At 47.3% G+C, this 27,463-nt stretch overlaps 1 protein-coding gene across 1 annotated transcript; it reads left to right on the plus strand.

The window, feature by feature from the left end:
• Positions 1-27,463, plus strand: Eno4 (enolase 4). The gene is given in 19 exon segments (XM_042054484.1): positions 1-96; positions 98-166; positions 2,023-2,151; positions 3,496-3,562; positions 3,565-3,686; positions 11,842-11,884; positions 11,887-11,982; positions 13,604-13,615; positions 13,618-13,772; positions 13,864-14,001; positions 15,315-15,371; positions 17,279-17,328; positions 18,123-18,132; positions 18,348-18,512; positions 20,668-20,793; positions 22,126-22,321; positions 25,437-25,504; positions 26,026-26,143; positions 27,327-27,463. Coding segments are annotated over 19 exon segments (1,854 nt in total).

The following is a 27,463-nucleotide window of genomic DNA, read 5'->3' on the forward strand; positions in this document are numbered from 1 at the left end:
ATGGGGGAAGAAGGCAGCGGCCGCAGCTGTGGGATCACCAGGGACCTGCAGAAGCTGAAGCAGCAGGCGATGGCGTACTACCAGGAGAACGACGTCCCCCCGCAGGCTGGAAGAGCTGCTCAACGCCACCTTCTACCTCCAGCCCGCGGACGTCTACGGGCACCTGGTAGGGACCTGCGGCCAGCTCCCCTCCTTCCCCCTCCCCTCCAGCCCGGCCCACGCTGCGGCAGCGCGCTGCGCTTGCGCCGTGGAGTCGCGCCTGCGCGCTGCTGGGGCCAGGCGCTCAGTCACCCGAGCGGGAGGATGCGGTGAGGGAAGTCGCGACAAGTTGCCCCGGGGGACCGAAGTTGAGGCGCGGAAGCGAGAGTCGAGGGGACAACTGGGCGGCCCTGTAGCCTGGGAGGCTGTCCCGAGTCTGCGGGCTTCTTTACGATGCAGGGAGCCCGCCCGCCCTTTGGTTTTCTAAAACACAGACCTGAACGCCAAACTCACCTCGGATGCTGCTGTCAGGGACCGGGACTGAGCTGTGACTTGGCCCCAGCCCACCCCGGAGGCCTCATTCCACTGGCTTCACTGCCTCCAGGTTTCTCAGATGCCAAGCCTAGGCACCAGGGTTTGCATGCCTCATGCACCCTACTTTGGCTAGGTACCCAACTTCACGGGCCAGTGAATACCAAAACTGCAGATTTCGCTCGGAGGCCCTCTCCACTTGTCTCTGGTTTTAGCGTTCTTGAGCTCTCTCAGGGCGCGTCCTCCAGCTGTGAGAGGGGGATCCCTGTGCCTCAGAGACTGTCTTGGGGATAGCGAGTTAGGGCACCACTTTGCTGTCTCAGTCTCTAGAAACTCTCTGCAAGGTTAAAACAAGACCAAAAACACCCGGTTCCTCTTTCTAACTAAAGAACTTGTGCCCTCGGGTATTTAAGTGACAGTGGTACACAGGAACATTTGTGAAGTGGGTGAAGGCTTGATAAGGACTTCAGTTCCTAAGGCCTCTTGCTAAAGGAGCTGTTAACATTGTCTGGTCTCAATTTAAAGGACACCAAACCCTGTCTTATAGGCACTCAGTGTGCAAAGCTAGACACTTGCACTTTTGTTTCCACGTGGGGTGGTCTCACCAGTCTGTTTAGCAGCCTGGCACTGGTTGGTACACCTCTTTGGAACCTCCTAGTTCGCTTTCTATTGCTTTTTTTTTTTATATATATATAGCGTTCTGACCAATAGCAACTTAGGGAGAGGAAAGGTTCGCCTGGCTTACATTTCCATGTCACAATCCTCTTGGCTGAGGAAAGTCGTCTGAGCAGGAATCGAAGAAGCAGCCATGGGGAAGTGCTGCTTACTGGTTTGCTACCCATGGCTTGCTCAGCCCACTTTCTTATACCACCCAGGTCACCCTGCCCAGGATTGGCACCGCCCTTAGAGGGCTAAGCTATCCACGCATCGATCTTGGATCTCTTCCAAATGACTTGTGCTCTGCCGCTTAAGAGAAAACTGGAATTACTAAGACTCCCCAGAGGCCTTTTAGTGAGGTAGCACTATACATCAGCTGATGACAGGCGAGACTGTTGTTGTCTTTAACTTCACTCTTCAGAAGCCAGATGCCTGTTTGGGAGTGAGAGGTGGGGTGGGGGCGGGGGGGATAAAATCAGCCCCCCTTCAGATTCTTAAATCTGAACGCATCACGGTGTTGTAAAGATCAATAACTTCCATAACTTGGAATGAAGTATGGGAGTTAGTTGACTTTGAACTCACTAGGGTTAGGGTTAGGGTTAGTATCCCTGCTAAAGAGGAGTACTAGGTCTGTTGATGAAGATGGGTCTCTGCATTCTTGATGAAAGATCAATGAGAATACAACACACCACCCCTGGGCTGGAGAGTCCGCTCCAGCATGGGCTGTTCTAGCAGAGGTGTGGAACTCATCCCGATCTGAGAAGTTTTGTAGGATAGAGAGGTCAGTGTGCCTGGCCTTTGTAAGATAAATCCGATGCGGGTTTTCTGATTTTTGATTTTATGTGTGTCTTGAAGGCAAACTACTTTTCTAAACTTGCAAAGCCTCCCTCCATATGCAAAGTAGCGGGAAAAATCATACTGGATGGACTGGGACTTCCTACTCTCCAGGTGGAAATCTCCTGCACCATCCAAAATCTCCCCAAGGTATGAGGCAGCTCAAGGTTGCTCTTCATGTATCCTGCCTGGCTCTGTACTTAGTAGCAAGAATATCTAAACTGCAGAAACGTAATGTTTTGGGATTCAGTATTCGTGAAGCAGATACATGTTCATACATATGCTTCTTATTCACGAGTACCATATGCTTGAATCATAGAATCAGCAATGCAGTGTGCTTATGTGTCAGTGTGGCTTTCATGAGTCATGACATGCTAACCTGAGTTCAATCCCAAGGAGAGAAAGGAAAGGAAAGGAAAAATGCCTTTAATATTCTGACATTTCAATGCAATACATTCTATATGTCTACATTTGGGTTTATGTGTTTGAGAATATGTAGAATAATGATTTAAACAAAGAAAAAAGGTAAATAATTTTAGTGGCTGGATGTCGTGGTACACGGCTGTAATCCCAACACTCAGCAGGTAGAGGCCAGGAGGACTAGTAAGCAGTCCAAGGTGATCTTCTGTTATACTTAGTGAGTTCAAAGCCAGCCTGGGCTACTTGAGACTTAAGGACCAGTAGTGGCTCGGGATTCTTAGGAGACTTATTTGTCCCAGAAGGACAAAGGGCAGGGAATAAGAGACAAAGACAGGAGATAGAGGGAGAAGAGAAAGGGGTATTTGTCCCAGAAGGACAAACGGCTGCCGCTGGACAGGGAGGGGGCAGGCATAGCCCATTGGCAAATGGTGGTTTAATAAAGGCAAAATGGGAAACCACAGGTTAGGAGGATGAGGTGTTTTATTTTAATTGGGCATCTAATTAGGTGAGCCAAAGGTAGCTTCTGATTGCTGGACTTCAGTACTTTAATAGCTGTACCTTGGTAGTCAGCCTCAGGAGGAGGAAGTGGCCAAATAAGGGCATAAACCTTGGTGGGTTAGCTTTAGAAATATCATCTAAGAAATTTTAGAAGGCAGAGGAAATGGGGGAGAAGGACAAGAGTCCCTTCATCGATTCTATCTCAAGAAAATAAAAGTAAATTAAAAATAAAAGCAATTTAACTTTAATTCATGTGGTTACCTACCTTTTATAAATAAAATTGCCACGGCCTGTGAGAGGAGAATAAGGGTAAACTATGTATATAATATATATTAGGGAAAGTTCAATGTGGGACTTTTAGACAGTATTTTTACAAGAGAGTAATTTTGAAATGGTTTGTGAAGTCAAATTTCTCAATGTTTCAACAGGTATGCAAATATAGAGAAAAGTTATGTGTGTTTTCTTCTTTGAAGTAGGTGATAAAATACCATTAATATTAAATGCTAGATGAACTCAGTTTCCTGTCTCCTGGGAGAGGCAGAAGGAAAGTGTAGAACCCGTTTGTGTCATTGCCAGTACATCTGTTCCGTGGTGATACCTGCGCACTTTGAAGTCCCAGAGAATGCCCCTCCAGAGGTGGCGGACGCGAGGAGACAGAACGGCACCTGGCAGTGAGCACAGCTCTGCAGTGGGTCAATGAATCCATGACAGAGGAGCTGTGGGGTCTGGTCCCCTCCAACCAGGCAGAGGTGGACCACAGGCCTCAGGTAACAGCTGGGTATGAGCGCCTGACTCGTGTCTCTGCATTTCACCTGCCAGGCAGCAGTGTTTCTTAGACCTGTATCACTCAAGTCCTGTTTTACCCAAGAAATTTAAAAACCATTGGTGTGCATTCGCGTGCATACACGTGTGTGTGTGCTGTGAAGGTCAGAGTTCAAGGCCAGTAATTTTCCTTAGTCATTGTCAACCTCGTATTTTGAGACAAGGGATCCTGCTTTTACCTGGACCTCACCTATTCAACTAGACTTTAAAGTTCTGTTTTATTTTCATTTATATGTATGAATATTTTTCCTGCATGTATGTATGTGTACCAAATGTATGCCCAGAGGAAACAGAAAAGATCATTGGATCTCTTGGAACCTGGAGTTATAATAGGTGGTTGTGAGCCACGGTGTTGGTTCTCAACCTTCCTATTACTGTGACCCTTTAATACAGTTATTCATATTGTGCTGAACCCCAACCATAATATTTTTGTTGCTACTTCATAACTATACTTTTGCTACTGTTATGAAGTTATATGTAAACATCTGTGTTTTCCAGTGATCTTAGGCGACCCCAGCGAAACAGTTGGTGTAGGAGGTTCTTCTGTTTATGTGTTGCTTTGCATTGGGTAATCAATAAAAGAAACTGCTTGGCCTGATAGGGCAGAACTTAGGTAGGTGGAGAAGACAGAACTGAATTCTGGGAGGAAGGAAGCAGAGTTGGGGACAGATACCATGGAGCTGTCAGAGACAGACGTGCTGACTCTTTCCCAGTAGGCCACTGCCACATGGTGATACAGATAATAGAAATGGGTTAAATCAAGATGTGAGAGTTAGCCAATAATGAGCCAAGCAGTAATTTAATGAATACAGTTTTTGTGTGATTATTTTGCGTGGAAGCTAGCCAGGTGGCTGGGACAAACAAAGGGCCCCCCTCCTTGTAACAAACCGTGACTTCCACCCCACAGGGGGCTGCAACCCACAGGTTGAGAACCACCGGTTGTAGGCGCTTGGACCCTGCACGAGGTCCTCCACACGAACAAGATTGCTCTCTGACCTGCTGCGCCATCTCCCCTCCCCTCACTCGACAGCTTTTCTTATGAAACTCAGGTCAGCAGCTGAAGCAGTAGTACTTTTGAAAATCAAACATTCTGGGGCTGGAGAGATGGCTCAGCAGTTAGAGCACTGACTACTCTTCCAGAGGTCCTGAGTTCAATTCCCAGCAACCACATGGTGGCTCACAATCATCTGCAATGAGATCTGGTGCCCTCTTCGGGCCTGCAGGCATACATGGAGTCAGAACAGTGTATACAGAAAAAATAATAAATCTTTTAAAAAGAAAAAAGAAAATCAAACATTCTACCATCCAATCCAAAGAGACACGAATGCAGTGTTTACCTGTTGGGGAGATAATTAAGTGTTTTGTTTTACAAAACAAGAAGCTTGTATATACAATAAAACACTACAATTTGTAATGTACAGTGGAGGTGTTTCAGGCAACCTCATTGGTGTGCTGTGGCAATGCCAAAGCACACATACGTGTTCAGACCCAAAGTCACCACACGGCAGCAAGGGTGAGCTGTACTGCCCCAAGCACCTCAAATTCGTTGGTATTTGATTTGGAATGAATTTTCACTCCTAACATGTTCAGAAACCTTCCACTGTTACTTACATAGTTCACAACCCCCAGCATTCATCTACCTGACCCCACGGGAGGTTGCAACCGACCAGAGTAAGATGCTGGGCTGTAGAACTGGGGAAAGAGACAGTTTAAGAAGCAAGTGAAAACAGCTGGAGTTCTCTGAAGTCTGGTTTTCTTCTGTTCCTACCTTTCCCTGTGTAAGGTGGGGCCAGCCTGTGGCCCCCTTCTGCAGGGGAACTTCTCAGGACAAGGATCAGGTTTGTCAGAGAACTGCCAACTTTGAGGCTTCAGACCCTTGCCTGTGGACAAGGTAGCTGTTATTACTTTCTGCCCTCCAGGCACGACTCTAGACCTTTAGCATTCTACAGCCTTGGCCAGGCCAGGTCAACCCAGCCTCTTTTCTAGTTCTGTTGCATGGCTTGAGCAATGCATGTTGTACTGTTTGCCTCAGAGTTGGTTGATGACAAAAATAAAAATAAAATAAATAAAAAAAAACACTTTGAAAAGGCATTTTTTTTTGTCTTTTTTGAGTTAATGAACCCCCCCCCCCTTACTAATATTTTTTTTTTTTTGGCTTACAGCTTCTACTACTTTATTGCATACTTTCTTCTGGAGGTTTCCCTCCCCAAACCTCCTATCTGGACTGGTTCATGCAGTTAGTTATGAGTTAGACAGGCATCTACAAGCAGGTATCTTCTTTTGTCCAAACTATGGGCCCTGCTGGATAAAGGCAGGGTGTTTCCTGTGATGGAGGTGCCTCTTATTTCCCCTGTCAGGATGCACTTGTTCTGTTTTGTGTAGGCTGAAAAACAAAACAAAAACTGTTGCTCATAGGACAATCGCGATGCAGCATTTCAACAGGAAGAGCACAGTGTCCCTTTCTGTCACTCTCCCACCTCTGGGGGTCAGGCTTCTCTTCTGTGGGTTCCTCAAGTACTCTTTTGAGATGTGAGCGATGAACCCAGGCAGAAATACCAGCGACTTCTTTAATAGCAATTCGGAGTCCAGAGAATCACTATGTAAGGTTCTTTCCGTCTAGGTTCAAGCTGGTCAGTTTTGAAGTGAGCTGTTAGGGTTTAGCCACTTCAATCACCGTGGCTTCCCCAGCTCCAGGTTTCTTTATGAGTAATGCCAGGAGGACTCAGTGCCCTTCTCCCCAGAGAGCAATGAGTAACCAGACCAAGCAAGAGAACTGTCTTTATAATGATTTTTTACTAGCAACTTCAATATCCAAGGCATCAATGGGGTTTACAATCTTAATAGGCATGGGGGATTGATAATGGGCAACACACAGGCAATTCAATATCACAATTATCAATCCTACTAATCCTAGTATGTAAAACCAATTCATAACCTCAGTTCAGCTTTGTCAGTTATTCATGAAGCACTTCTAACCTTATGCAATTTATCAATTAACATTTCCTAATACTAATACCAACATTAAACATATGTATTAAAATATCAATTTCCTTTAACATTTCATGCTCTAATATTAATACCCATGTTTCAATAACTTTAACAACTCACACTCTAAACACATGTTACAAAGTGCCCCTACTTAAATAATCCTGCTAACACACACACACACACACACACATGACCTGATCTGTTCTGTAAAGGGCTGAAAGGAGAAGTCCAACTGCAGTGGGTGCTTGATCATGAAGCTTGCTTGACAGCGTAGTCTGTGTGGTCTGGTGATAGTAGCTTATCTCGGAATGCAGGACGTTTGGAGGATTCTGCTCTCGGGAGGCTGGCATTTGATGTTCTGCTCTCAAGCTGGTAGTGGGTGCTCATACAGTTTTAGTGACAGACTAATCCAGCATCTCCAGGCTGGAACAGGTGATCAGGTGGATGGTACCCAACAGGTTGAGCAACCTGGACCCAAGGCAATAATCTTTATCCAGAGCTAATTGGAGTCCTTTTAAGGACTCAGAGGTTTGGAGTGAGGCAATCTGGTAACAAGTCTAGCCTTGTACTCAAGGAATCATGGGAAATGGTCATCCATAAACTAATTCATATGGGGTGAACTTTCTCCATAGGGGGTACATTGGACTCTGAGAAGGTCATAAGGCAAAAGGTCGACCAGTTACTGCTAGTTTCAAGAGGATATTTAGTTAGTTAAAATCTCCTTTAAAGTTATATTCATCTTCTCTACTTTTCTGAGCTTTGAGGGATGATACATACATTTCCAATAATTTATGTTAAGAGCCTTAGAGAACAATTAGGGTAACTTGTCCTTGATGGCCAAGGCATTGTCGGATCCTAGAGATATGGGAGGCCATATCTGGGAATAATTTCCATTATTAATTTTTTAGCTACCAATTGGGCCATTTACATTCGGGATGTTAAGGCCTCTGTGCAGCCTGTGATGGTATTGACAAAGACCAGAAGATATCTGTAGCCATACAGCCCTGGCTTGACTTCAGGGAAGCCCACTTCCCAAAATTCACCAGGTACGGGGAAGTATGTTCTTCCCTGCCTTCACCTGTTCAGACATGAGGGGAGATGACTTCTGAGGGCTTCCTAGGTGACAAGGGCATGGCAGGATGGCAAGGCAGTAATCAGTCAGTGCTGGCCCGGTCCCTTTGGCGTGCAGATTCTCCCATCAGACAAGATCCACTGTCTGTTGTGGCCCCCTGAACCCCCAAGTCAGAGCATCTTCCCTGAGGCAGAGTGGGGAATCGGGAGAGCAGGACAGTTCCAGGTTGCTGTAGGAAGTCTTACAGCTCAGACAAACACAGGGCAGTCCGGACTCGAGTTCCCCCAGAGCAGCCTCTGGCAACTTGGTCTGCATGGTTGTTATCCTGGGTGTCCTGGCCAGTGAATAGCGGCCAGTTCAGTGGGCGGCCAGATGGCCTCTAGCGAGGTGGACAATTTAATGTTATTTTTAACAGTCTTTCCCTCTGAGGTGAAGAAGCCCCTATGTTTGTATTTCTGTCCATGACATGAGCTGTGAAAAGCATATCGGCTGTTTGTATTAAATGTTCACCTTTTTTTCCCTTCAAGCCCACCTTAAAGCTGTGTCAGAACTATCATTTCCACTCTCTGGGTTTCCAACCCCTGATCTAAGGCTTGTGCCCAGATGACCTTCATTCTGGCCTCTGACCCCCACATTCCTTCTTGAATAAAGCTGCTGCCATCAGTATAGAGACCTGCATGTCAGGTAGTGAGAGTAATGTCTGTCAGGTTCAGGTTGAGTAGTGTCCAGCATCTCTGGGCAAATCATGACTGGGCTTCTCAGGATCATCGCCCAGCAGCAGGGGTGGTGGGGTTAATAGCCAAGGATTTATTGAAAGTCAGTCTGTTTCTTATCTAAAAGGAGGGTTGGTACTGGGTCAAATGGGCAGCAGACATCCACTTTGGTGGCATCTCCCAACAGGGTGCCCACATCACGTGGAGCTGTTACAGTTAGTTCTGCCCCAACGTGGGCTTGTCAGCTTCTTTTACAAGAATTGTAGAGGGGCTGGAGAGGTGGCTCAGTGGTTAAGAGCACTGCCTGCTCTACCAAGGTCCTGAGTTCAATTCCCAGCAACCACATGGTGGCTCACAACCATCTGTAATGAGATCTGGCGCCCTCTTCTGGCGGGCGGGCATACATGGAGGCAGAATGTTGTATACATAATAAATAAATAAATCTTAAAAACAGAATTGCAGAGGCCCGCAATGGCTCTTAAACAAGGGGGCCATTCAGAGGCTACAGGGTCCATTTGAGATGTGAGCTATCAGCCTTTTCCATGGACCCAGGGCCTGAGTCAGAACTCCCTTGGATAATAAATAAATAAATCTAAAAACAAAAAAAAGAAAGGAAAAAAGAATTGCAGAGGCCGCAATGGCTCTTAAACCAAGGGGGGCCATTCAGAGGCTACAGGGTCCCATTTCTTTGAGAGTGAGCTATCGGCCTTTTCCAGGGACCCCAGGGCCCTGAGTCAGAACTCCCTTGGCAATGCCCTTTCTTTCATGGACATTTAGGTGAAAGGTCATGGAGAGATAGGGAGAGCTAGTGCCGGCCGACCACCAGGCCTCTTTTAAGCCTTAACGGCCTGTTCATGTCCTCAGTCCCTCCAAAGGGGTGTTACCCCAGGCCCACAGCAGAGTTTCAAGGGTTTGACAATTTCAGCAAACCCAGGCATCCAAAGACGGCAACATCCAGCAGCTCCCAGACACTCCCTAACTCCTTTCCTGGCGGCTGGAGTTGGGATTTGCAGTGTGGCTGCTTTGTGGGCCTGGGACAACAGTCTCTCCCCCTTATCTCAGCTCACATCCCAATCAGAGATCTGGGTGAGCACATTGGCTTTCATTTCAGAAACCCTATAGCCTAACTGGATAGAGTTTCCCAAAGGCCTCTGGTGGCTCTCAAACAGCCCTCCTCATCCAAAAATAAATCACCTACATACTGAAGCAAGGTTACCTCAGGGTATTTACTTCGGGAGAGACTTAAATCCTTGCTGACTGCTTCATCGAGTACGGTGAGAGAGTTTTTGAACCCTTGAGGCGGTCTGGTCCAGCTTGGTTGTCCTGATATCCCTAGTTCAGCCCATTCCAGTTGTGAAGCTGGGATTATATGAATTTGACAGGGGATGGAGAAGAATGAATCTTTAAGCCACAGTACACTGTAACTTTTTGCCTCTGGTGGCAACACACTGAGCAATTGTAGGATCTGAACGTAGCTGGTGAAACCGATTCTACATTCTTACTCCACTTCCTGCACGTCTTGTATGGTCTATGGTCTCCAGTTCCAGGCTTCTGGGTAGGGCAACAAGGGGGTGTTCCGGGCTCCTTCCAAGAAGTAACATCACAAGTAGTTTTACAGAAAAAGACAAGACAACGGGACAATAAGGAACTAAAAAACTCTTCAAAGAAAACATGTGGTCACCATGTGATCAGGGAGGGTAAGGGGATTTCTTTTTTTATTTTTATATTTTTATATATCTATCTATCTATCTATCTATCAATCTATCTATCTATCTATCTATCTATCTATCTATCTATCTATTTATTATGTAACAATATCCTGTCTGTGTGTATGCCTGCAGGCCAGAAGAGGGCACCAGACCCCATTACAGATGTTGTGAGCCACCATGTGGTTGCTGGGAATTGAACTCAGGACCTTTGGAAGAGCAGGCAATTCTCTAACCTCTGAGCCATCTCTCCAGCCCCCGGTTAGGGGATTCTTAAAATCACTCAAGGTCATGGGTTGGGGAAGGTCAGGTTCCAGGAAACAGTAATCCGCGCTCACAGTGAATAGAAACTTGTTTTTAACAATAGCGCAAGATGGGCTTCTGCCGTTGAAATGGTGTCAGGGCAGGTTCCTCAGAGAAAGCACGAAGGGGAGGGAGGGGGAGAAGAGAAAGGCGGAGAGAGACAGAGACACTGAGAGACGCACGTGCACAGGCAAGAAAAGGACAGGGAGAGATTCAAGATGCAGCGAGAGGGTGGGGGGGGGGTTCGCCGGGAGTGGGCGTGGCTTGCCCCTTAAAGGGCCAAAAGAGTAACAGGAGGGGTTTTGTGTAGTTGTGTCTACTGGGGTTTCCCGAAAGTTTTGTATACGTGCTCATTCTAAGTCGTACACACCTTCCCCTCACCAGAAGGAAAAAGGGAGGCTGCAGAGATGGAGCAGCAGGTAAGAGTCATTCCATCCTGTGTAACTGGAGACGCATCCACCAGGTCCAAGGCCACTCTTAAAGTAACCACTCAGAGGTTTAATATTAATTACATACTGTTTGGCTTATTAGCTCAGGCTTATTATTAACTAGTGCTTACAACTTAAAGTATCCCGTTTTTTATTTAATATTTTACCACGAGGTTCATGGCTTGTTACCTCACATCTTGCTTTCCCCAGCAGCTGCTGGCACTCCTCCTTGACTTTACCTTCTCTCTCCCTGTATTGTTTGGCCTCTCTGCCCAGCTATATTCTGCCCTGCCATAGGCCAAAGCAGCATCCTTATTAACCAATAGTATAAAAAAAATAATCACAGCATACAGAGGGGCATCCCACTCTTGGGTACTAGCAGAGTACCCAAATTGTTCCCAGCACCTTACACTGGGCAGCTCACAGCTGCCTAGAAGCCCAGCTTCTGAGAGATTGGACACTCTGGTCTTACAAAATACCTGCATGTGTCCGTGCATAGACACACACACACATGTGTGCACACACACTTAAAAATAAACCTCTTGCTAAGAGGAAAAAGGAAAGGCATATTTCCAACCCTGTTTTCACTAAGGATTCTTGAATGGTTTGGCTTCTGAATGTCATTTTTATAAAAAGAAAATCCAGTACCCCCTAATCAAATTATGCCTTTGAATTTTATTTAGAGAGTATAAAAAGAGCTCAAATAATTTTAAATGATAAGAATTTGGTTCTTGAAGAAAAAATGGTTTTTAACACCATCATTACTTTTATTAACCTTGGAAATTAAAGCTAATTTGTTCTTCCCTTAGCTTAAAAAACATATTGAAGCATACCAGGGTCAGCTAAATCATGACATTCCATTGTAAAGTCTTATAATTCTTGCCATGCAGGCTATTCTTTGAAATAAAGTACAAGAAGATAAAGAGAGAAAAGAGTGGAAAGGAGCCCTGAGGAGTCAGTGCCTGTACCTCCGCCTGTAATTCTGCCACCACCTCCTCCCCCTCCCTCCAAGAAGAAAGGGCAGAAGCCAGGTGAGTGGCTTGCCATCTTCCAGTGCTATAACCAGAGACCGTGTTCATTTCCAGCCAGCCAACCCAGACCTGAATAATGGTTGTGCCCCATGTTGGGCACCATTTGTAATTTGTTTCCAGGCCACTCAGTCCCAAATAATAACACAGAAAATATATTAATTACAACACTGTTTGGCCAATAGCTTAGGTGTATTCCTAGTTAGCTCTTACATCTTAAATTAACCCATTTCTATTAATTTTATGTATCACCATGAGACTGTGACCTACCAGGAAGGTTCTGGCATCCTTCTCCTTCAGCAGCTACATGCCATCTGCCTGTCTCCTCTCTCTCTCTCTCTCTCTCTCTCTCTCTCTCTCTCTCTCTCTCTCTCTCTCTGTTCTGATTTTCTGCTTGGCTTTACTCTGCTAAGCCACTGGCCCAAGCAGCTTATTCATCAACCAATAAAAGCAATACATATACAGAAGGACTTCCCACGTCACAGCACCGTTGGCAGCAAAGGTATGAAGAATAAAGGCCGGACTTAGGGTAGGCAGTGCCCAGCAAGGGTGCCATCCATCTCTCTTGAAACTGCTGTGCTGGGGTGGACTAGGTTTATTCCCACTTTAACCCTCCCCTTTTATTTGAGAAACGAAACGATGTGCTGTTATTCATACGTGAGCCACTTATGAATAAAAGGCCTTAAAAACAGTGGCAGGCAAGAGAGGGCTAAGAGGAAGGTGTTTAGAGAAAAAGGATGATAAGTTAGGAAGAGGAGCTCGATGTGAGGTTTATGGAAACCACGGTGACATTGCAGAGCAGGGTTGGAATTCAAGCACTCCAAGCTGAGCCTGCATCTGCTTCCTGTAAGATATCGTATTATCTTTGGCACAGAGGCTCAGTCAGCAGTCCTGGTCTGCTTCTCTGGCAGCGGCCCTGGCGCTCAGCTGCATCCTGGAGGGAATTCTGTTCCTGCAGGCACCAGTTTTGGCTGCCACTAACAGTAGCTTTAATTTAAATCTTTATTGTTCTATTTATAAATAAGACTCGAGATTCAAAGACTGGGGTGAAAACCCACTAGCTCAGAGAGGATGAGTTGCAATTAGCTCATCTCGCCTTGCTGGCGTCTCCCCAAGAGTGCATCCCCTAAGCTGCAACCCACTACTTTTGGTACCCCTCTCTATCCCTCCCGGATGCCCTCTGATGCTCCATAATTGCTTTCTGTAACTAGTTGCTAACTCAGCCTCCTGACCCAAGGTGAATTTTATTTAATTAATACCAATGCAGACTCGGGGTTCACAGTGTGGTCGAATATCCCCCAACAAAATTGTACAATAATTATGTTGTGGTCTTGCCACCACAACAAATCTCAGTTCACTTACACGCGAATGTGGGAGTATCAGTGTCGAACTCATATGATTACGGACCGCGTCCACGCTGAGTGGCCTGAAAATCATCAGGCAGAGCCCATGGCTAAGTGAGCAAATCTGAAAACCCCTGGGAGCTGAGGGGGAGAAGGCCAACCTTAACCCCACCCTTCCGTCTGTGCTGGGTCTTCTGTGAGTGCAGATCCGAAGAAGATGCGGTTTTATTACAGCAGAGGCTTCTAGAAGCGAATCCTTTGTCTCTGTGTTTCCTCTCCAGGGCGGAGGGACACACTTTGGAAAAGCCTGTCATCCCCCCAGAGCCCCCTGAACCCGTCCTCCACGGTAGCATGGCCATAGGTGCTGTTTCACTAGCAGTGGCGAAAACCAGTGCCAGTCTGGCCAGTGTTCCTCTGTACATGAACATTGCATCCCTGAAGCATGGCCAGGTCAGTGGAGGTTGCACCCCATCTCTGCACGGGACCTGGGACAAGGCGGTGCCTCTGAACTTCCATTCTCTCCCCTCTGCTTCCCTGGCAGGAGCAGCTCTCAGCGGCGACACTCACCATGCCTCTGCTGATGGGATCTGTGCTCAGCTGTGGGAAGGCATCACCTGGGAAGCTAAACTTAATGAAGGAAGTGATTTGCATCCCCCATCCTGGATTAACAACCAAACAAGTACCTGACTCAGCTAAGACAGTTTTCCTACTTCCCCCCCCCCCCCCCTTCCATCCTCTACCATTGGTGAATTTAGTGTCAATCAAGGGGGAGTGACTAAAATATATGAAATGATATTTTAGGAAATCAAATGAATCAGAAGAAAGCAGGAACTCAAACAAAAGGAAACAGGACCCTCTTAGTGGTATGGTTTGGTACAGCCTTGGTTCATATTAGTGACCCACAGGAGCGAGGTCTTGTGGGAGTATCTGCTTGTCGCCGTAGCAGGAGCTGGCGCTCCCCAGCGACCTATCCGTTCAATAAGAACTCCAGGCTAGCGGACCATGCTCCTATGTGGGAGTTTCATTTCTCAGGTGTGCTGGTGAAAGTCTACATCGCCCGTTGGTGCCCTGAGAGTTCAGTATGTTCCCGAGTCCCTCTACCAATTAGGCATGAGAAACAACCACCAAGGTTCATGCTAATGGTGAGTGCTTTCAGAAAAAGGAGAGGAAGCTCCCCCCATCCTTCCTGTGATGAGTGAAATTTTGTAAAATATTGAACATAAGCTGTACAAAAATTTCAGTTGCTTTCTCTGTGAAAAGAATCCCTTTTAAACAACATTCTTATTACCTCACAATTTCCGTTTTCACGTGACACCCCAGCCGTCAGATTATCTGTGAGGCCATTTTCAGACCCTGTGGCAGGACCCCTCTGTGGTCTTTGGACTCCAGAGCACTCTGCACGCCATCTTCACCTTCCTGTGCAGATGCCCTCACCATCACGACCCACCTCCTGCTCTCCCTCCTTTTAAAGACGCACTTATTTCTATTTTATGCGTATGGGTGTTTTGGTTGCATATGTCTGTGCACCCTGCCTATCCAGCGCCTGAGGAGGCCAGGAGAGGGTACTGGAGTCTCTGCAGCTGGGACTACAGATAACCGTTAGCCGTCCTGTGGATGCCGGGAACTGAACCTGTGTGCCCCGCAAAAGACAAGTGTGTTTCCAGATGAGCCGTCTCTCTAGCCCCACTGTTCTACTTCTTTACGTGACTAGTTAGCCAGGCCTCCTTGGTGACCTGCGGCATGCGTTGCTACGTTGTCCAGCCTGGCCAAGAGGCTACGATAGAGAAGTGTTTGCCGGTTTTCACCATCAAACCCACAGGGGTCAGAGGAGGAACACTCATTCTTCTCATTATGTAGGCTACACCCCCACTAACTGGCAATCCTCAGGAAGAAATTCAAGAACAGTTCAGTAAACACTGGCCATCGGGGTGTGCGTCTCATGTTTGTCATCTGCAGGCTGAAGTTGTTACACTATGGCTGTTCTGCTTACAGGGTACAGAGCTGCTTCTGGAGATTCAGAAACAAATCAGCAGGGTGATTGAGACGTAGGTGAAGGCAGCCCGGGGACGTCGCCGACAGCCGAATTCAGCCCCTGGTTCATTCCGGGTTAAATCGGTATTGCTTTTGTTGCATTCATTTGCTTTGGGTTTCCATCCAAACCAGGCTGTTCTAGTTTGCTTTCTCATGCTGCAATAAACAACATGACTTTAAAAGCAAGCTGAGAGGAGAGGGTTTATTGGCTTCCACTTCCAGGTACCACTCCATCACTGAGGAAAAGTCAGGGCAGGAACCTGGAACCGAAGACCCCCATGGAGGGACGTTGCTTGCTGGCTTGCTTCCTCCGGCTTGTTCAGCTACCTTCTTTCTCTCCTGGTTCGCACAGTCTGCACGTTAATCACTTTAAAATGTCCAACATTGATCTTGGGTCCATTAAATAGAACCAACAGTGCTGGACCTGTTTAAATTATAGAGGTGGGGGGTTCACTGTATACAAATCCAGCCAGGGTGGCAATAATGGAGTGGGCAGGAGAGGAGGAGGCACCCTAGGTCATAGACACCAGGAAGGACTAAGAAAAAGAAAGGGACTCCAGGTGTGAGGGGCTGAATTGTCCTAATGGTGGTGGGGGGGGGGGCAAAAGGCATGTTACAAAAGGGGGCTCAGTCAAAACAGTCTGCGGATGGTTCCACCACTGTAGGCTGGGCTCTCCTATACCAATTACAGTTAGGAAAGCCTCACAGCTGGGTGGTGGTGATGCATACCTTTAATCCCAGCACTTGCAGGCTGGGGAGGGAGAGGAAGGAGAGAGGGAGGAGGAAGGAGGAAGGGAGGGAGGGAGGGAGAGAGAGAGAAGAGAGAGGAGATGAGAGAGAGAGAGAGAGAGAGAGAGAGAGAGAGAGGAGAAACAGACTGTACTTTGGTTCCCAGTTACCCAGCCCCGAATAATCACACAAAAACTAAAAACTGTATTAATTACAACATGGTTTGGCAAATGGCTTAGGGTGTATTCCTAGCTAGTTCTTACATCTTAAATAGCCCAATTCTATTATTTTATATTTAACCACGAGACTCATGGTTTGTTATCTCTTGCTTCTTGGGTGGCTACATGGCATCTCCTTGACTCTACCTTCTTTCCTCTGCTATCTCTGCTTGGATTTCCCACCTTGCTATATTCTGCCCTGCCATAGGCCAAAGCGGCTTCTTTATTAACCAATGGTAATAAAACATATTCACAGCATACAGAGGGGAATCCCATGAGAGAGAGAGAGAGAGAGAGAGAGAGAGAGAGAGAGCGCTCATAGACATGGTCCCAGTCTAACCTGGGCAGTTCTTCAGCTGAGGGTCCCTCCTCCGAGGTGACTCTGGGTTTCTGTCAAGTTGACAGCTGAAGCTCCCTGTGATCCAAATGCGTACATTGTTCATTGGCAGTGGATCTCCCTTCCGAGGTATTAGACAATCCCGATTTAGTTCCTGAGACACTGGCTCTTTGCTGAGGTCATCTGTTAGGATTTATAAAGTATTTCACGACCTTTGGCTCTCTCCAAGGATCAAATACACCTTGATTTTACTCTGAGAATATTGGGCCTGTAAGAGCAAATCCTGCAGTGGCGGTAGAAGTTCTGAAGGTCAGGAGAGGGTTTGTTATTCTCCTGCCACACCAGGAGTTGCTGGTGTGACCTGTGCATGCTTGGAGAAAACCAACGTGTAGTGGGTGAAGGGCGGAAAAGGATGAACTAAAAGTGGACTTGAGTGGAGAAAGAACTAGGGACTTTAAGAAGAGCAATTTCTGGAATGATCTGTGTGTGTGTGTGTGTGTGTGTGTGTGTGTGTGTGTGTGTGTGTGTGGCCGACGCCATCTGCATGTGAATGGAAATGAGGATTGTGGTGCTTCAGCTCTGCTTGCTGTCTCGGAGATGTCTGAAATACAAGGGATACATTTTATCTTCTCATCCCACAGCTCCCACCTCCAAAACCAGAGACAAAAAGGGGCATGACAAAAGAGGCCAGGTAAGCGTGCTCGCCACCTCGGTTGGGCGCCTATGCGCCCTGCTCCAGCACCCCACACGTAGTATTTTGCTTCAAAGACCAGGACCAAGTCAAAGAAGTGGTAACTTTGCTCAAGGTGCAATGTGGAGCTGGGGTCCCAGCCTTTCTCTTCCTGGCTGCACGGTTTCCTGGAGCCATCATCAACTGTTGAATCTTTGTTTATTTGGGTTTTTGGAGACAGGGTTTCTCTGTGTAGCCCTGACTGCTCTGGAAAGCACTCTAGACCAGACTGGCTTCAAACTCAGAGATCCTCCTGCCTCTGCCTCCTGAGTGCTGGGATTAAGTGTGTGCCATCACCACCCAGCATTATCTGAAATCTTAAGATTGCAGGGTAGGGCTTTATGACTATCAGGACTGAACTTAACCCTGCAGGTAAAAGACTTAGGAGAGAGACTGTCTGTATAAATAGCAGAGTAGCAAAGGATCGTTTAGAAGTCCAAGTACCACCAACAGAGGGAGAAAGGAAAAGGGCAGTGCTCACACTTGTGGAGGGCCAGAGAACACGTGGAAAAAGTTGGTTCTGTCCTTCCACCACGTGGTACTTGGGTGCCGGGTCTGAGAGGATGTGCCTCCCCCTGAGCTACCTTGCTAGCACTCATCTTTAAAAAAAAAAAATTGATCAGTGCTCCTCACCTAGAGGAAACCAGAACATAAGAAAGTCAGTTTGGAAGGGGAGGTTTGACCAAGTTGGAGATCCATGGATGATTACAGGGATAGCCTGGTGAAAGGTGGCTCAGGTTAGCCCAATGGAGAAGGGCAGAGCCAGTAAGGTAGAGTAGTTAGGCGCACCGAAGAAAGACAAGCAGATGGGGTAGGGGAATTAAATGCCCAGACCAGGGGTGGGGGTGGGGTGGTTTGGAAGCAGATGTCATCAAAAGTGGAAGGAGTCGATCTTTGGAGACCCACGTCTGTCACAGGGTGTTCCAGGAACCTAAATACACCGTGGTGACTTGAACCGTCTGCTTTGGATTTTGCAGCAGCCGATCACGGGCAAGATGTCCCACCTTGGCTGTCTAACTGTTAACTACGACACCATAGAGCAGCCGCTGCTTCTTATCCAGGGGATCTGCGCGAACCTGGGGCTAGAGCTGGGAATGAGCCTGCACCTGGCCATCAACTGCGCTGCACACGAGTTAATGGACTATGTGAGTTCCCAACGCGGCCTCCCTGTTTGCAGGATGTGATGTCTACATTAGAACTTACCTGGGTATTTTCTGAGCAGATGCTGTCGTAGATGCATAAATAAAAGAGGAGTTGAGAACGCCAGATTAGGTAATGACTAGAAAATAATGTACTATTGGTTTTCTAAAGTAGCATAAAATGTCATGGTTACATACTGAGAAATTCTGCAATTAAAATGGACACGTAAAATGAAGGTTTTAAAAGTGAAAAAAAGTATAAAATCCCTTCATTTGTGGACTCCTTAGGAACCTACTTGATTGTGTGATTCATAGTGTAAGCATGAAAGCTGTTGGGAAATAGCAGTCCGGTACGTTTGTGAGTGTAAATAATTTGGTTATTAAATGCTGAATTCGTCAAGCATGAAATCGAGCCCTGATTCACACATGCTAGGCAAGTATTCTACCACTGAGCTACATCCCCAAGTTATTAAGTTTATGAGGAATATGTTTTTATCCCAACTAAATACATCATTGCCCCCCACCTGGACCACGCCTTGCAATCAGTTCACCTACAGAGAGGAACACTTCAAAGGAAATGAACGCTGTCCCCCCTCCCCCCCCCCACCCCAGGCTACAGCAGCAGCTCACCTCTCTGCCTGGGAATCTGTGTGTTAAGAAATCTAGTCCCTTTCCATGTTACACGCTTGCACATACATCCCATCCTCAAATACACCACGGCTGGTTCTTGGTTTTACCTAATGCCTGTCATACTGAAGCACACCAGTGCCAACTTGGTAATTAACGTCGGCTCAGGAGACACAGCCAATGGGATTTCACCTGACTGCAATTCTAACTGCCACTACAAAGACAGTTTTGAACAGTCTAGAAGAACCCTAAGTTTTGGCTGATTTCTAGAAGTTATTCTACTTTGTACAGAAACGAGGCACATAAAGGGATGCTTGAAGTAATTTCCTATTCTTCACGTAATGATTGGTTCCCAGGCACACCATTGAGAAAAATAATTGCATGTTTGCATCAGCAACGTATACCCAGAACTATGAATATGCTGACTGCTAGCGCTAACTAGAATCAGTACTTATCGCTTATAGGCAGTAAAATGTATTAGCTTGATATCAGATAATTCTTACAATAATGTTAGTTCAAAGTCATTAGCATTTCTTTACTGACAAGATAGGATTTTTTTAAGCTTCTCATTATAGAAGCTAAAACTTCTCGCTGTTTTTTTTTTAATGTGAAAAAGGTAGAAAATCCTTTTAACTGTAGACTTCTTAGGAACCCGCTTAGTTCCAGTAGAGTCCGCCCTGTTAGCTGGAGCAGCAGGAGGGGTATTAGCGAAGTGAACCGCCTACTTCCTAGCGCACCTCCCTCCCTAACCTAAGCACCCCGGCGCCACCCCTGGTCACAAGCTTGAAAGAAAAACTGCTTTGTCTAGCAGAACTAAACTGGATCCTTCAAACCCCATTTGCTTCCACACTTAGGTCAGGAATCTTTGCAGAAATCAATGAAAAGGCTTGCACCAGCACTCTCCCCTTCCAGGGCAAGGGGCAGGCTACCTGGGAGAGAGCTACCTTGCCAGGACCACTTGCCGCCACTGCTGGGTGTTAGTTTGCAGAAAACTTTGCCCTGAATTCAGAGTTTGCTATGTTCACAGAAAGGGGAAACAAGCGACTTGCTCCCTGTGAGCTGAAGGAGAGTGGGCCTCTCGAGTGGGCAGGCTGTGTTGCTGCTGTGTGTGGCAGCTTAGGGATTGGTGTTATCGCCCACCTACCCAGGCCGCTAGGGGCCTGCACTACCATGTCATAACCCTAAATAGAAAGCCATTCTTCTCCCACTCTCTGCCTTGATCTGTGTGTGTGTGTGTGTGCAGATGGCTCCATCTGAAGTCAGTGGGAAGAGCTCGCTCTGGGGCATCGAGAGCAACGGTGACTTGCCTTCCCTGGGTTAGAAACTCAAATGAAATCTAAAGTACAGGGCAGGGGAAACTGCAGTCGGGATATAATATATGAGAGAATTTAAAAAAGAAGAAAGTACAGTGCTCAGTGGAATGTGCCCAGAAAAGAACTAGTGTATAATCATCGGTACGATAGGGTTTGAATGACATGTCGCCCCTCTGAAGAGCCCATCATTTATCCTTCACTGCCTTCCTCACACGCCTCAGAGCAAGGGAAAGTACGAAGTGATGGCGGGCACACACAAAAGCGTGGCTGAGATGGTGGACCTGTACGTGGATCTGATCAACAAGTATCCTGCCATCGTTGCCTTGATCGATCCCTTCAGGAAGGAGGTAAGCAGGGCCCACCTTCTCTATCCCCAACATACATTTTACACGTGATAAAGTAAGGAGCCTCACCTGCCACACTTCATAGCAAAGCAGAATACAAAACCCATTCTTCTGGACGTCTGTTGCTGGGAACGTGTTGTAATTTGGGCTGGGCTGGACGGCTTTGTTTTGGCATTTGTGAAAAGGCACTCACCAAGCCCGTGAATAGCAGAAACACAATTACCAGGGAGCATGCCCATCTGTGAAATGAAACGAGCCATTCGCAAACCCTTCAGGAGTACCTGCGTATTTACAGCAGCCTGACGGACAGAAGCCGGCCCTGCTGTGCCAGCCAGTGCTTCGATAGGTTAATCATATATCATTTTCATGCGCTCATGGAAACAGGACTTCTATAAAGCCAGATATTCCTCAGGCGAAGGCCGGTTACTGTGTATGCCTACAAGTAGCACGGCTATATTTTGAGAAGGTTTCAGACTCCGAGGTTTCGCAGCGTATTCAAAGGAACACATCTGACCAGGGCCATCTAAAGACCTGGGAAGACCACATCCAAAACTGGACTTCTTGATTTTTATGGCTTTGAGAACCATCTGTATGTGGAGCAGATATCCTCTCTGAGACAACGAATTAGATTCCAGACAATAGGGAAGCTAGATCGAATTGGAGTTTCAGTACTCTCGGAAAATGCAGCTGAACTCAGGGCCTCAGGACCTCACTGGGCCTTGTCAGGACAGTCCTGAGGCTGACCAAGTTCTGTCCATTTGAGAGGACCCACTGCATAGTCAGCAAGTATGGGATGGCTTGAAATCTGGTCCAGTGGCCAGGATAACTTTATGTGCATCTAGGTATACGCATGAACACACATCTAATTAAATATTCCATGCCCTACAGTGGTCTCACCGTCATTGATACAATAAATAAAGATGCTCAAGGCCCTTATAAGCTTTTTTTCAGGTGTTAGTTTGTTTCATGGAAATAACTGAAGAATCTTCTAACCAGTCAGTGTTTAGCTGCACTGTGGACAAAGCCGTGGGTGGTGATACCCGGGCCTCAAGTAACTCCATAGGCAGTGTGGGGAATAATACTTAAGGCGCTAATGTTTTGGTTTCTTCACCCGCAAGATCTTTAGGCTCAAATTAAATCACTCAAGGCTTCTCTCCACGAAGCTTGCTAATTTGTTTGACAGTGGCACAAAAATCCTTAGGGCACAGATGTCAAGGAAAATATTTTATGTGTTCAGAAAAAGTGTATGATTTGATTATATGCTGTTATTCCTGTTGTTTTGTGAAAGCTTTCGATGCATTATAACGATCACCTCTTAAATATTTATTTACCCAGGACTCTGAACAGTGGGACGGCCTCTATACTGCTCTTGCTTCCAGGTGCTACATCATTGCAGGGGCTGCTTCCAGAAGCGTCTCTAAACTCCTGGCACATAGGAACACCAGCACCCCCAAGTCCCACGGGCTGGTCATAAACCACACAAACCAAACCACCATGTCGGACTTGGTGGAAATAACCCATCTTCTCAACAGTGAGTAAAATATTGACCTGAGAGACGAGCCAAATCCACACAGTACATCCAAGTTAATAAAAAGCAAGGATTAAAACTTGAAGGCAAAGGAAGTCCAGCCATTGGTGGGGGATCAAGTGCAGCTCTACGCCTGGAGCCAGGATGTTCTGTGACAGACTGAGTCAGACCCTTCGCTGGTCACAACCGCTGGCAGCTTCACGGCGTCAGGCTTTCTGCCCGGTCTCCTTCCAGAGGGCAGAGCCATCTTAGCACACCCATCCATTTGCTTTAGGCTGTAACTTTGGGGTACAGAGAAATATCCGAGACTCAGAAGGGGTACCCAGCCCTTACTGCTAAGCAACAGGTTTAAAGCTGTGACTCTGCCCCGGGAAGTCCCTGGTACCTTGGCCAGGTCGCCAGAGACAGTTCAGTGACATTCACAAAGGTGAGGCCAAGAGGGCTGGATGTGTTAGCCTGCCACACCCGGGAAGGCCCTATGAACGCCCCTACATATCAGGACCGGTGCGTTCGCTCTTCAGCATGAGGACCTGAGTTGAATCCCAAGAACCCATGTAAAAAGTCAAGTATATGTTTCTAGTCCCAGTGATGGTGTGACAGAAGCCAGAGACAGGAGGATCCCTGGACTTGCTTGCTGGCTAATCCAGCCTGCTCGGTGCAGTTCTAAGCCAATGAGAGATCTTGTCTGTCCTCTGACCTCCAAATGCATATACACATCCATATGCTCGCCTGTTCATACACGTACACCCACATGGGCACACACAATTAATTTAATAACAGGCTCATTTCCTCCATGGATCTAGGAGATTCTATGTGGAAGGGTAAGCGTCCGTCCTTCCACGCAGGCACAGACCAAGTAAGGATGCGGCAATTAACTTGATTGAACCTTAATTGCCTCCAGACCTCCTGGGGCCATTCTACTTCACACTGGCCTGGGGAAGTTGGAGACTGGGCACAGTTGGGAGCTAGGTCACCCTTAGAGGGGAGCTGATCTGTCTCGACAATTAAGGAAATGCCAAGAAGGCCCCATTTAAGAGAAACAGTTTTTCTGTGAGCCTAGGGCCCTGGAGAAGGAAGGAGGCTCTCTAACTGCAGTACTAGAAAGCCGCCAGCAGGTCAACAAAGCTATGTAACATCTGGGGGCCAAGAGACGGCTCAGTAGTTAAGAGCACTGGTTGTTCTTCCAGAGGACCTGGGTTCAGTTCCTAGCACCCATGTGGCAGCTCATCTGATACCTTCACACCAGTGCACGTAATCATTTTGCCATCATGTGTGCCCCAGCAATAACAATGATGCAATGCTGAACCATGCACGGGCAGCCCGTTTATGGCGGTTCTCCGGTTGTTCCTATCCTGGGCAGTCCTAGATGCTTGTGTTATTCTCACACCCAGGGTACCACAGTCTTCCTTTATGCTGTCTATCCAGCGTTTTGGGGGGCCTTCCTCTCCGCCTTATTCCGTGCAGTCCTCCAAGTAGTGTTGGAGGGGAGAAAAGCATCTGGATGCAGGTCCCCAGCAAGGAATCTGGAAGGAACAGGATCCCAGAACAGGCACCAGGGGATGCCAAGTGAGACTCAAGGCATCGCTGCCTGTGGACTCGGAGCACCAGGGAGCGCAGCTGTGTGGTGGAAGTGGCAGCTGTTTCAACCCCAGGGTAAACCCTCACAGCTGAAGTAGCCGTACACAAGGCCCTCTTCCTTTTCCTGATGAAAATTGAAGTTTGCAGAGGTTAAATCTCCCCTTCACCCCACTTGCCCACCCTTGCTCCTTTTCAGTTCCAAATGTTTCAAAGTCAGGGCAAGTTGCCCCTTTGACTCAGATGCCCCGCCTTGCCCTTTTCTTGGTCAGTTCCTCCCCATCCTTCAAGTTTTGACTTAAATGGACTGGTGCTCACGTTCACACCACACCTGACCTGCTGACCCTTAATGGTTCTGCCCTGAACTTTCTTCATTGCAATAGCAACCTGTTTTCTCCCTGTGGCGATCACTGTGAAGACCTGTGTGGTTGATGGCTGATATCCCCAGCACAGTGCATCAATCTGGCGAGGTCACAGCTGTCCTGTACACTCACGCACAGTACCCGACACACAGATACCATCCTCAGGGCTGTAAGCTAGGCAGAAGGAGTCTCGGACCTGGAGCAGGGCTCAGAGCCAGACTGGCAGCCAGGGGATGGGGCAGGTACCAGAAAGTGGGCTGGCAGAACTGGTGAGGAGGGGCCTGCTGGAATGCCTCCTGCCAGGAAAACACAAACCCTGTCACTATAGAACTTTGCCTTTTAGAGACCTTGGCAAGTTTCAAGAGGTTTTAAGACTCTTAAATGTCTGAATGCCAGCAACTCTGACATCCAGATGGGAGAAAGAGAGGCGGGCATGGTGGGACAGCACCTGAGGGGAGGGGCTGTAATTTCCCCTGGATGAGTTGAGAAAGTTCTCCTGCTAGGTAAGGACTCCACAGTCCATGTCCTTGAAGCATATTCTTATACACCAAGCAGCAGCAACGGAACTGAATGTCATAGCTATGCTAATAAAAACTCCATCAGATTCAAGCATCCTCCCCTTCCTTTTAGTAGTAATAACACTGTATCTTACAATCAACATATCTTAAATTTAATAGCCTTTGTGGTTTCGTATGCATGTTCTATGTGGAGGTCAAAGGCCAGCCTCAGGTTTTGGTCCTCTCCCTCCACCTTGCTGGAGACAGTCTCTTGGCAGTGACCCACTGTGCAGGCCAGGCTGGCCATCCTTAAGAGCATCCCCGGTTTCTTCCATCTCCTCTCCCTGTAGAAATACTGATGGTACAGTGGGATTACAGACATTAGCGGTGTTATTTGCAGCTTTCCCGGGGCCCCTCACGCTTGTGCGGAAAGTGCTGTTGGGAGCATCTCCTCTGCCCCTCTTTGTTTTTTATTAGCATGTAAGACACTGAAGGGGAACTGAACAGATAAAGCCAGGGAGATAAAGCCACAGATGCTTGGGTGAGAATGCTGAAGGGGTTAGACCGTGGGTTCCTTCCCCAGAAACTCTGAAATCTCGGGGAAACTTGTCGTTTTGATCAGAGTCCCCCACGAGCGTGAACTGCTTGTAAGTCATGCGTGACTGACGGGGGCTGCTCTTGCAGGTAAAAAGCAACTCGCGGTCTTCGGGAGCACGGAGGCAGAGTCCTCTGATGACAGCCTTGTCGATCTGGTAAGTGCAGAGCGGTGGTCAATTGCGGAATTGCCAAAACACCGCTTTTATGATGAATCGGTATTTCAGGGAAATGCAGTCTTTGGTGGAGAAAGTCGAGTAACCTTTTATGAAATAGACTTGCTTCCTCCCAGACAGCTCCCTTTTGCAAAGTGCTAATCTTTGAACTTTTTAAAAGAGGCAAAATTGAAGTTCAGGGAAAATGGCGGGCACAATAAAATGACTGGGGTGTACACTTGCAATCTCCCCCACCCCCTCCCCTGCTCAAGACGGGGCGCGAAAGGCCAGGCCGTGTTCCGATGAAATCGGCGCACTCTCAAGACTCGTAAAGTGCCTGATGGTCTGTCAGGCACACCATCTGTTTGCCCTTCAGTGTTCAGCTTGCCAGCAGGCCACTTTACTCCCACAAAGATGAAGAGAAACCCCCCTCAACAGAGTCCTGCAGCGGTTCCCTGTCTCGTTAAAGGACTGCTCAAAACCAAAACTCCACTGTTTAAAATAAGTTGTTTTCCCCACTTCAGGCTGTTGGACTCGGCGCCCGGTTTATCAAGTTGGGGGGTCTCTCTCGGGGCGAACGAGTGACCAAATACAACCGCCTTCTCGCTATAGAGGAAGAACTCATCCAGAGTGGAACACGGGGTAGGCGCTGCTTTCTCGCTTTGTTTTCCCTTAGCCCTGAATAAGGGAACAAAGAGTGGAAGGGAGGGAATAGAAGTCCCTCGGCAGGAGGGCGGGACAATCCAAAGACTACAAATCAGCGCTGACAAGAGCAGGATGGCACTCGTCACAATGTCCATTGTTGGCTTAATGGATTATCTATTTACCTGAATGCTTAAGACTCTCACCACCCTTCTCCTGGCTGAATGGGCTGCTTGGTGCTTTACAATAGAATTAATTGATTGGAATCTCCAAGCCTGCCTTTTGTTATGGCCCAAATTATACTTAAGGTTTCTGCAGGCCGGGGCCGTCCCTGGAAGTTAAAGGCAGATGTGTTCCTTCTGAAAACAACTTGTTTCGCTTCCCACAAGTAGGCAGCATGTTGATTCTAACGCGATACCACAGAGAGGATAAGGTCCCCCAAGAAAGGAACCGATGGCTTATGAAACCCGAACTTGGTAAATCTGCACAAGGAGCTTCTTGTGTCTCTGTCGGAGAGAAGCTAACTAATACTCACTTTTAAAGGCAGTCTAGAGTTAGTCTGTGTTGTTTACTGTGTTGATTATTGTTCTAAATATCATCTCATCTGTTTTTTTCATTCTGACTGTGGGGCCTTTGAAGACCCCTCCTATTTCCAGTTCCCTAGAACCGCTTCAGACCATCAAAAAGAATCCTGGGACACCGGAGGCCCAGCCCCTCCTTAGGTGCTAGGCCAGTGCCCCTGGCATTCTGGAATGGATTAGGGTGATTAGTGAGAATTTCTCTAAAGCTGTTAGGCAAACACCAAGAACACCCGAATTAGCAAAACAAATAGCTCCACTCCCACTTTTGAGGAAGCTGTCTTGGCAAACTGTCAGCCACTAAAGTATGGCTGTTACTATATGTGGTTCTGCCTGGAATGGGCCCTGTCTGCCATGGTTTCCCTTGGGGTGGGTGGTTGGTGCTCCTTTGTATTCATGTGCAGGGCTGGCCTTTGCTGGTGTACATCAGTGCCCTGAATGTCACAGTAGGTGTAACACAAACAGACCGGAGCAAGCGACAGGCTGTTCTGAGAATCTGGATCCTTTCTGGATGGGTCTGGTGATGACCTTTAATCCTGCCACACTCAACATTGAAATCAGTGCCACTGGTCAGGATGTAAGCCTTATTTATTTATTTTAAATAGGTTCCAGCGAAGAACACAATTTTTCTTTCTTCCAAGAGGATGCTGAAAAGACACCGGCCACGATGGCGGAGGAAACTCTTGGGCCCCTGGACTCCATCTTCCCTACAGAAGTTGTGGAGGAATCAGCTAAGCCATGA

This window comes from Arvicola amphibius, chromosome 1, assembly GCF_903992535.2.
Source record: "Arvicola amphibius chromosome 1, mArvAmp1.2, whole genome shotgun sequence".
Taxonomy (NCBI): Eukaryota; Metazoa; Chordata; class Mammalia; order Rodentia; family Cricetidae; genus Arvicola; species Arvicola amphibius.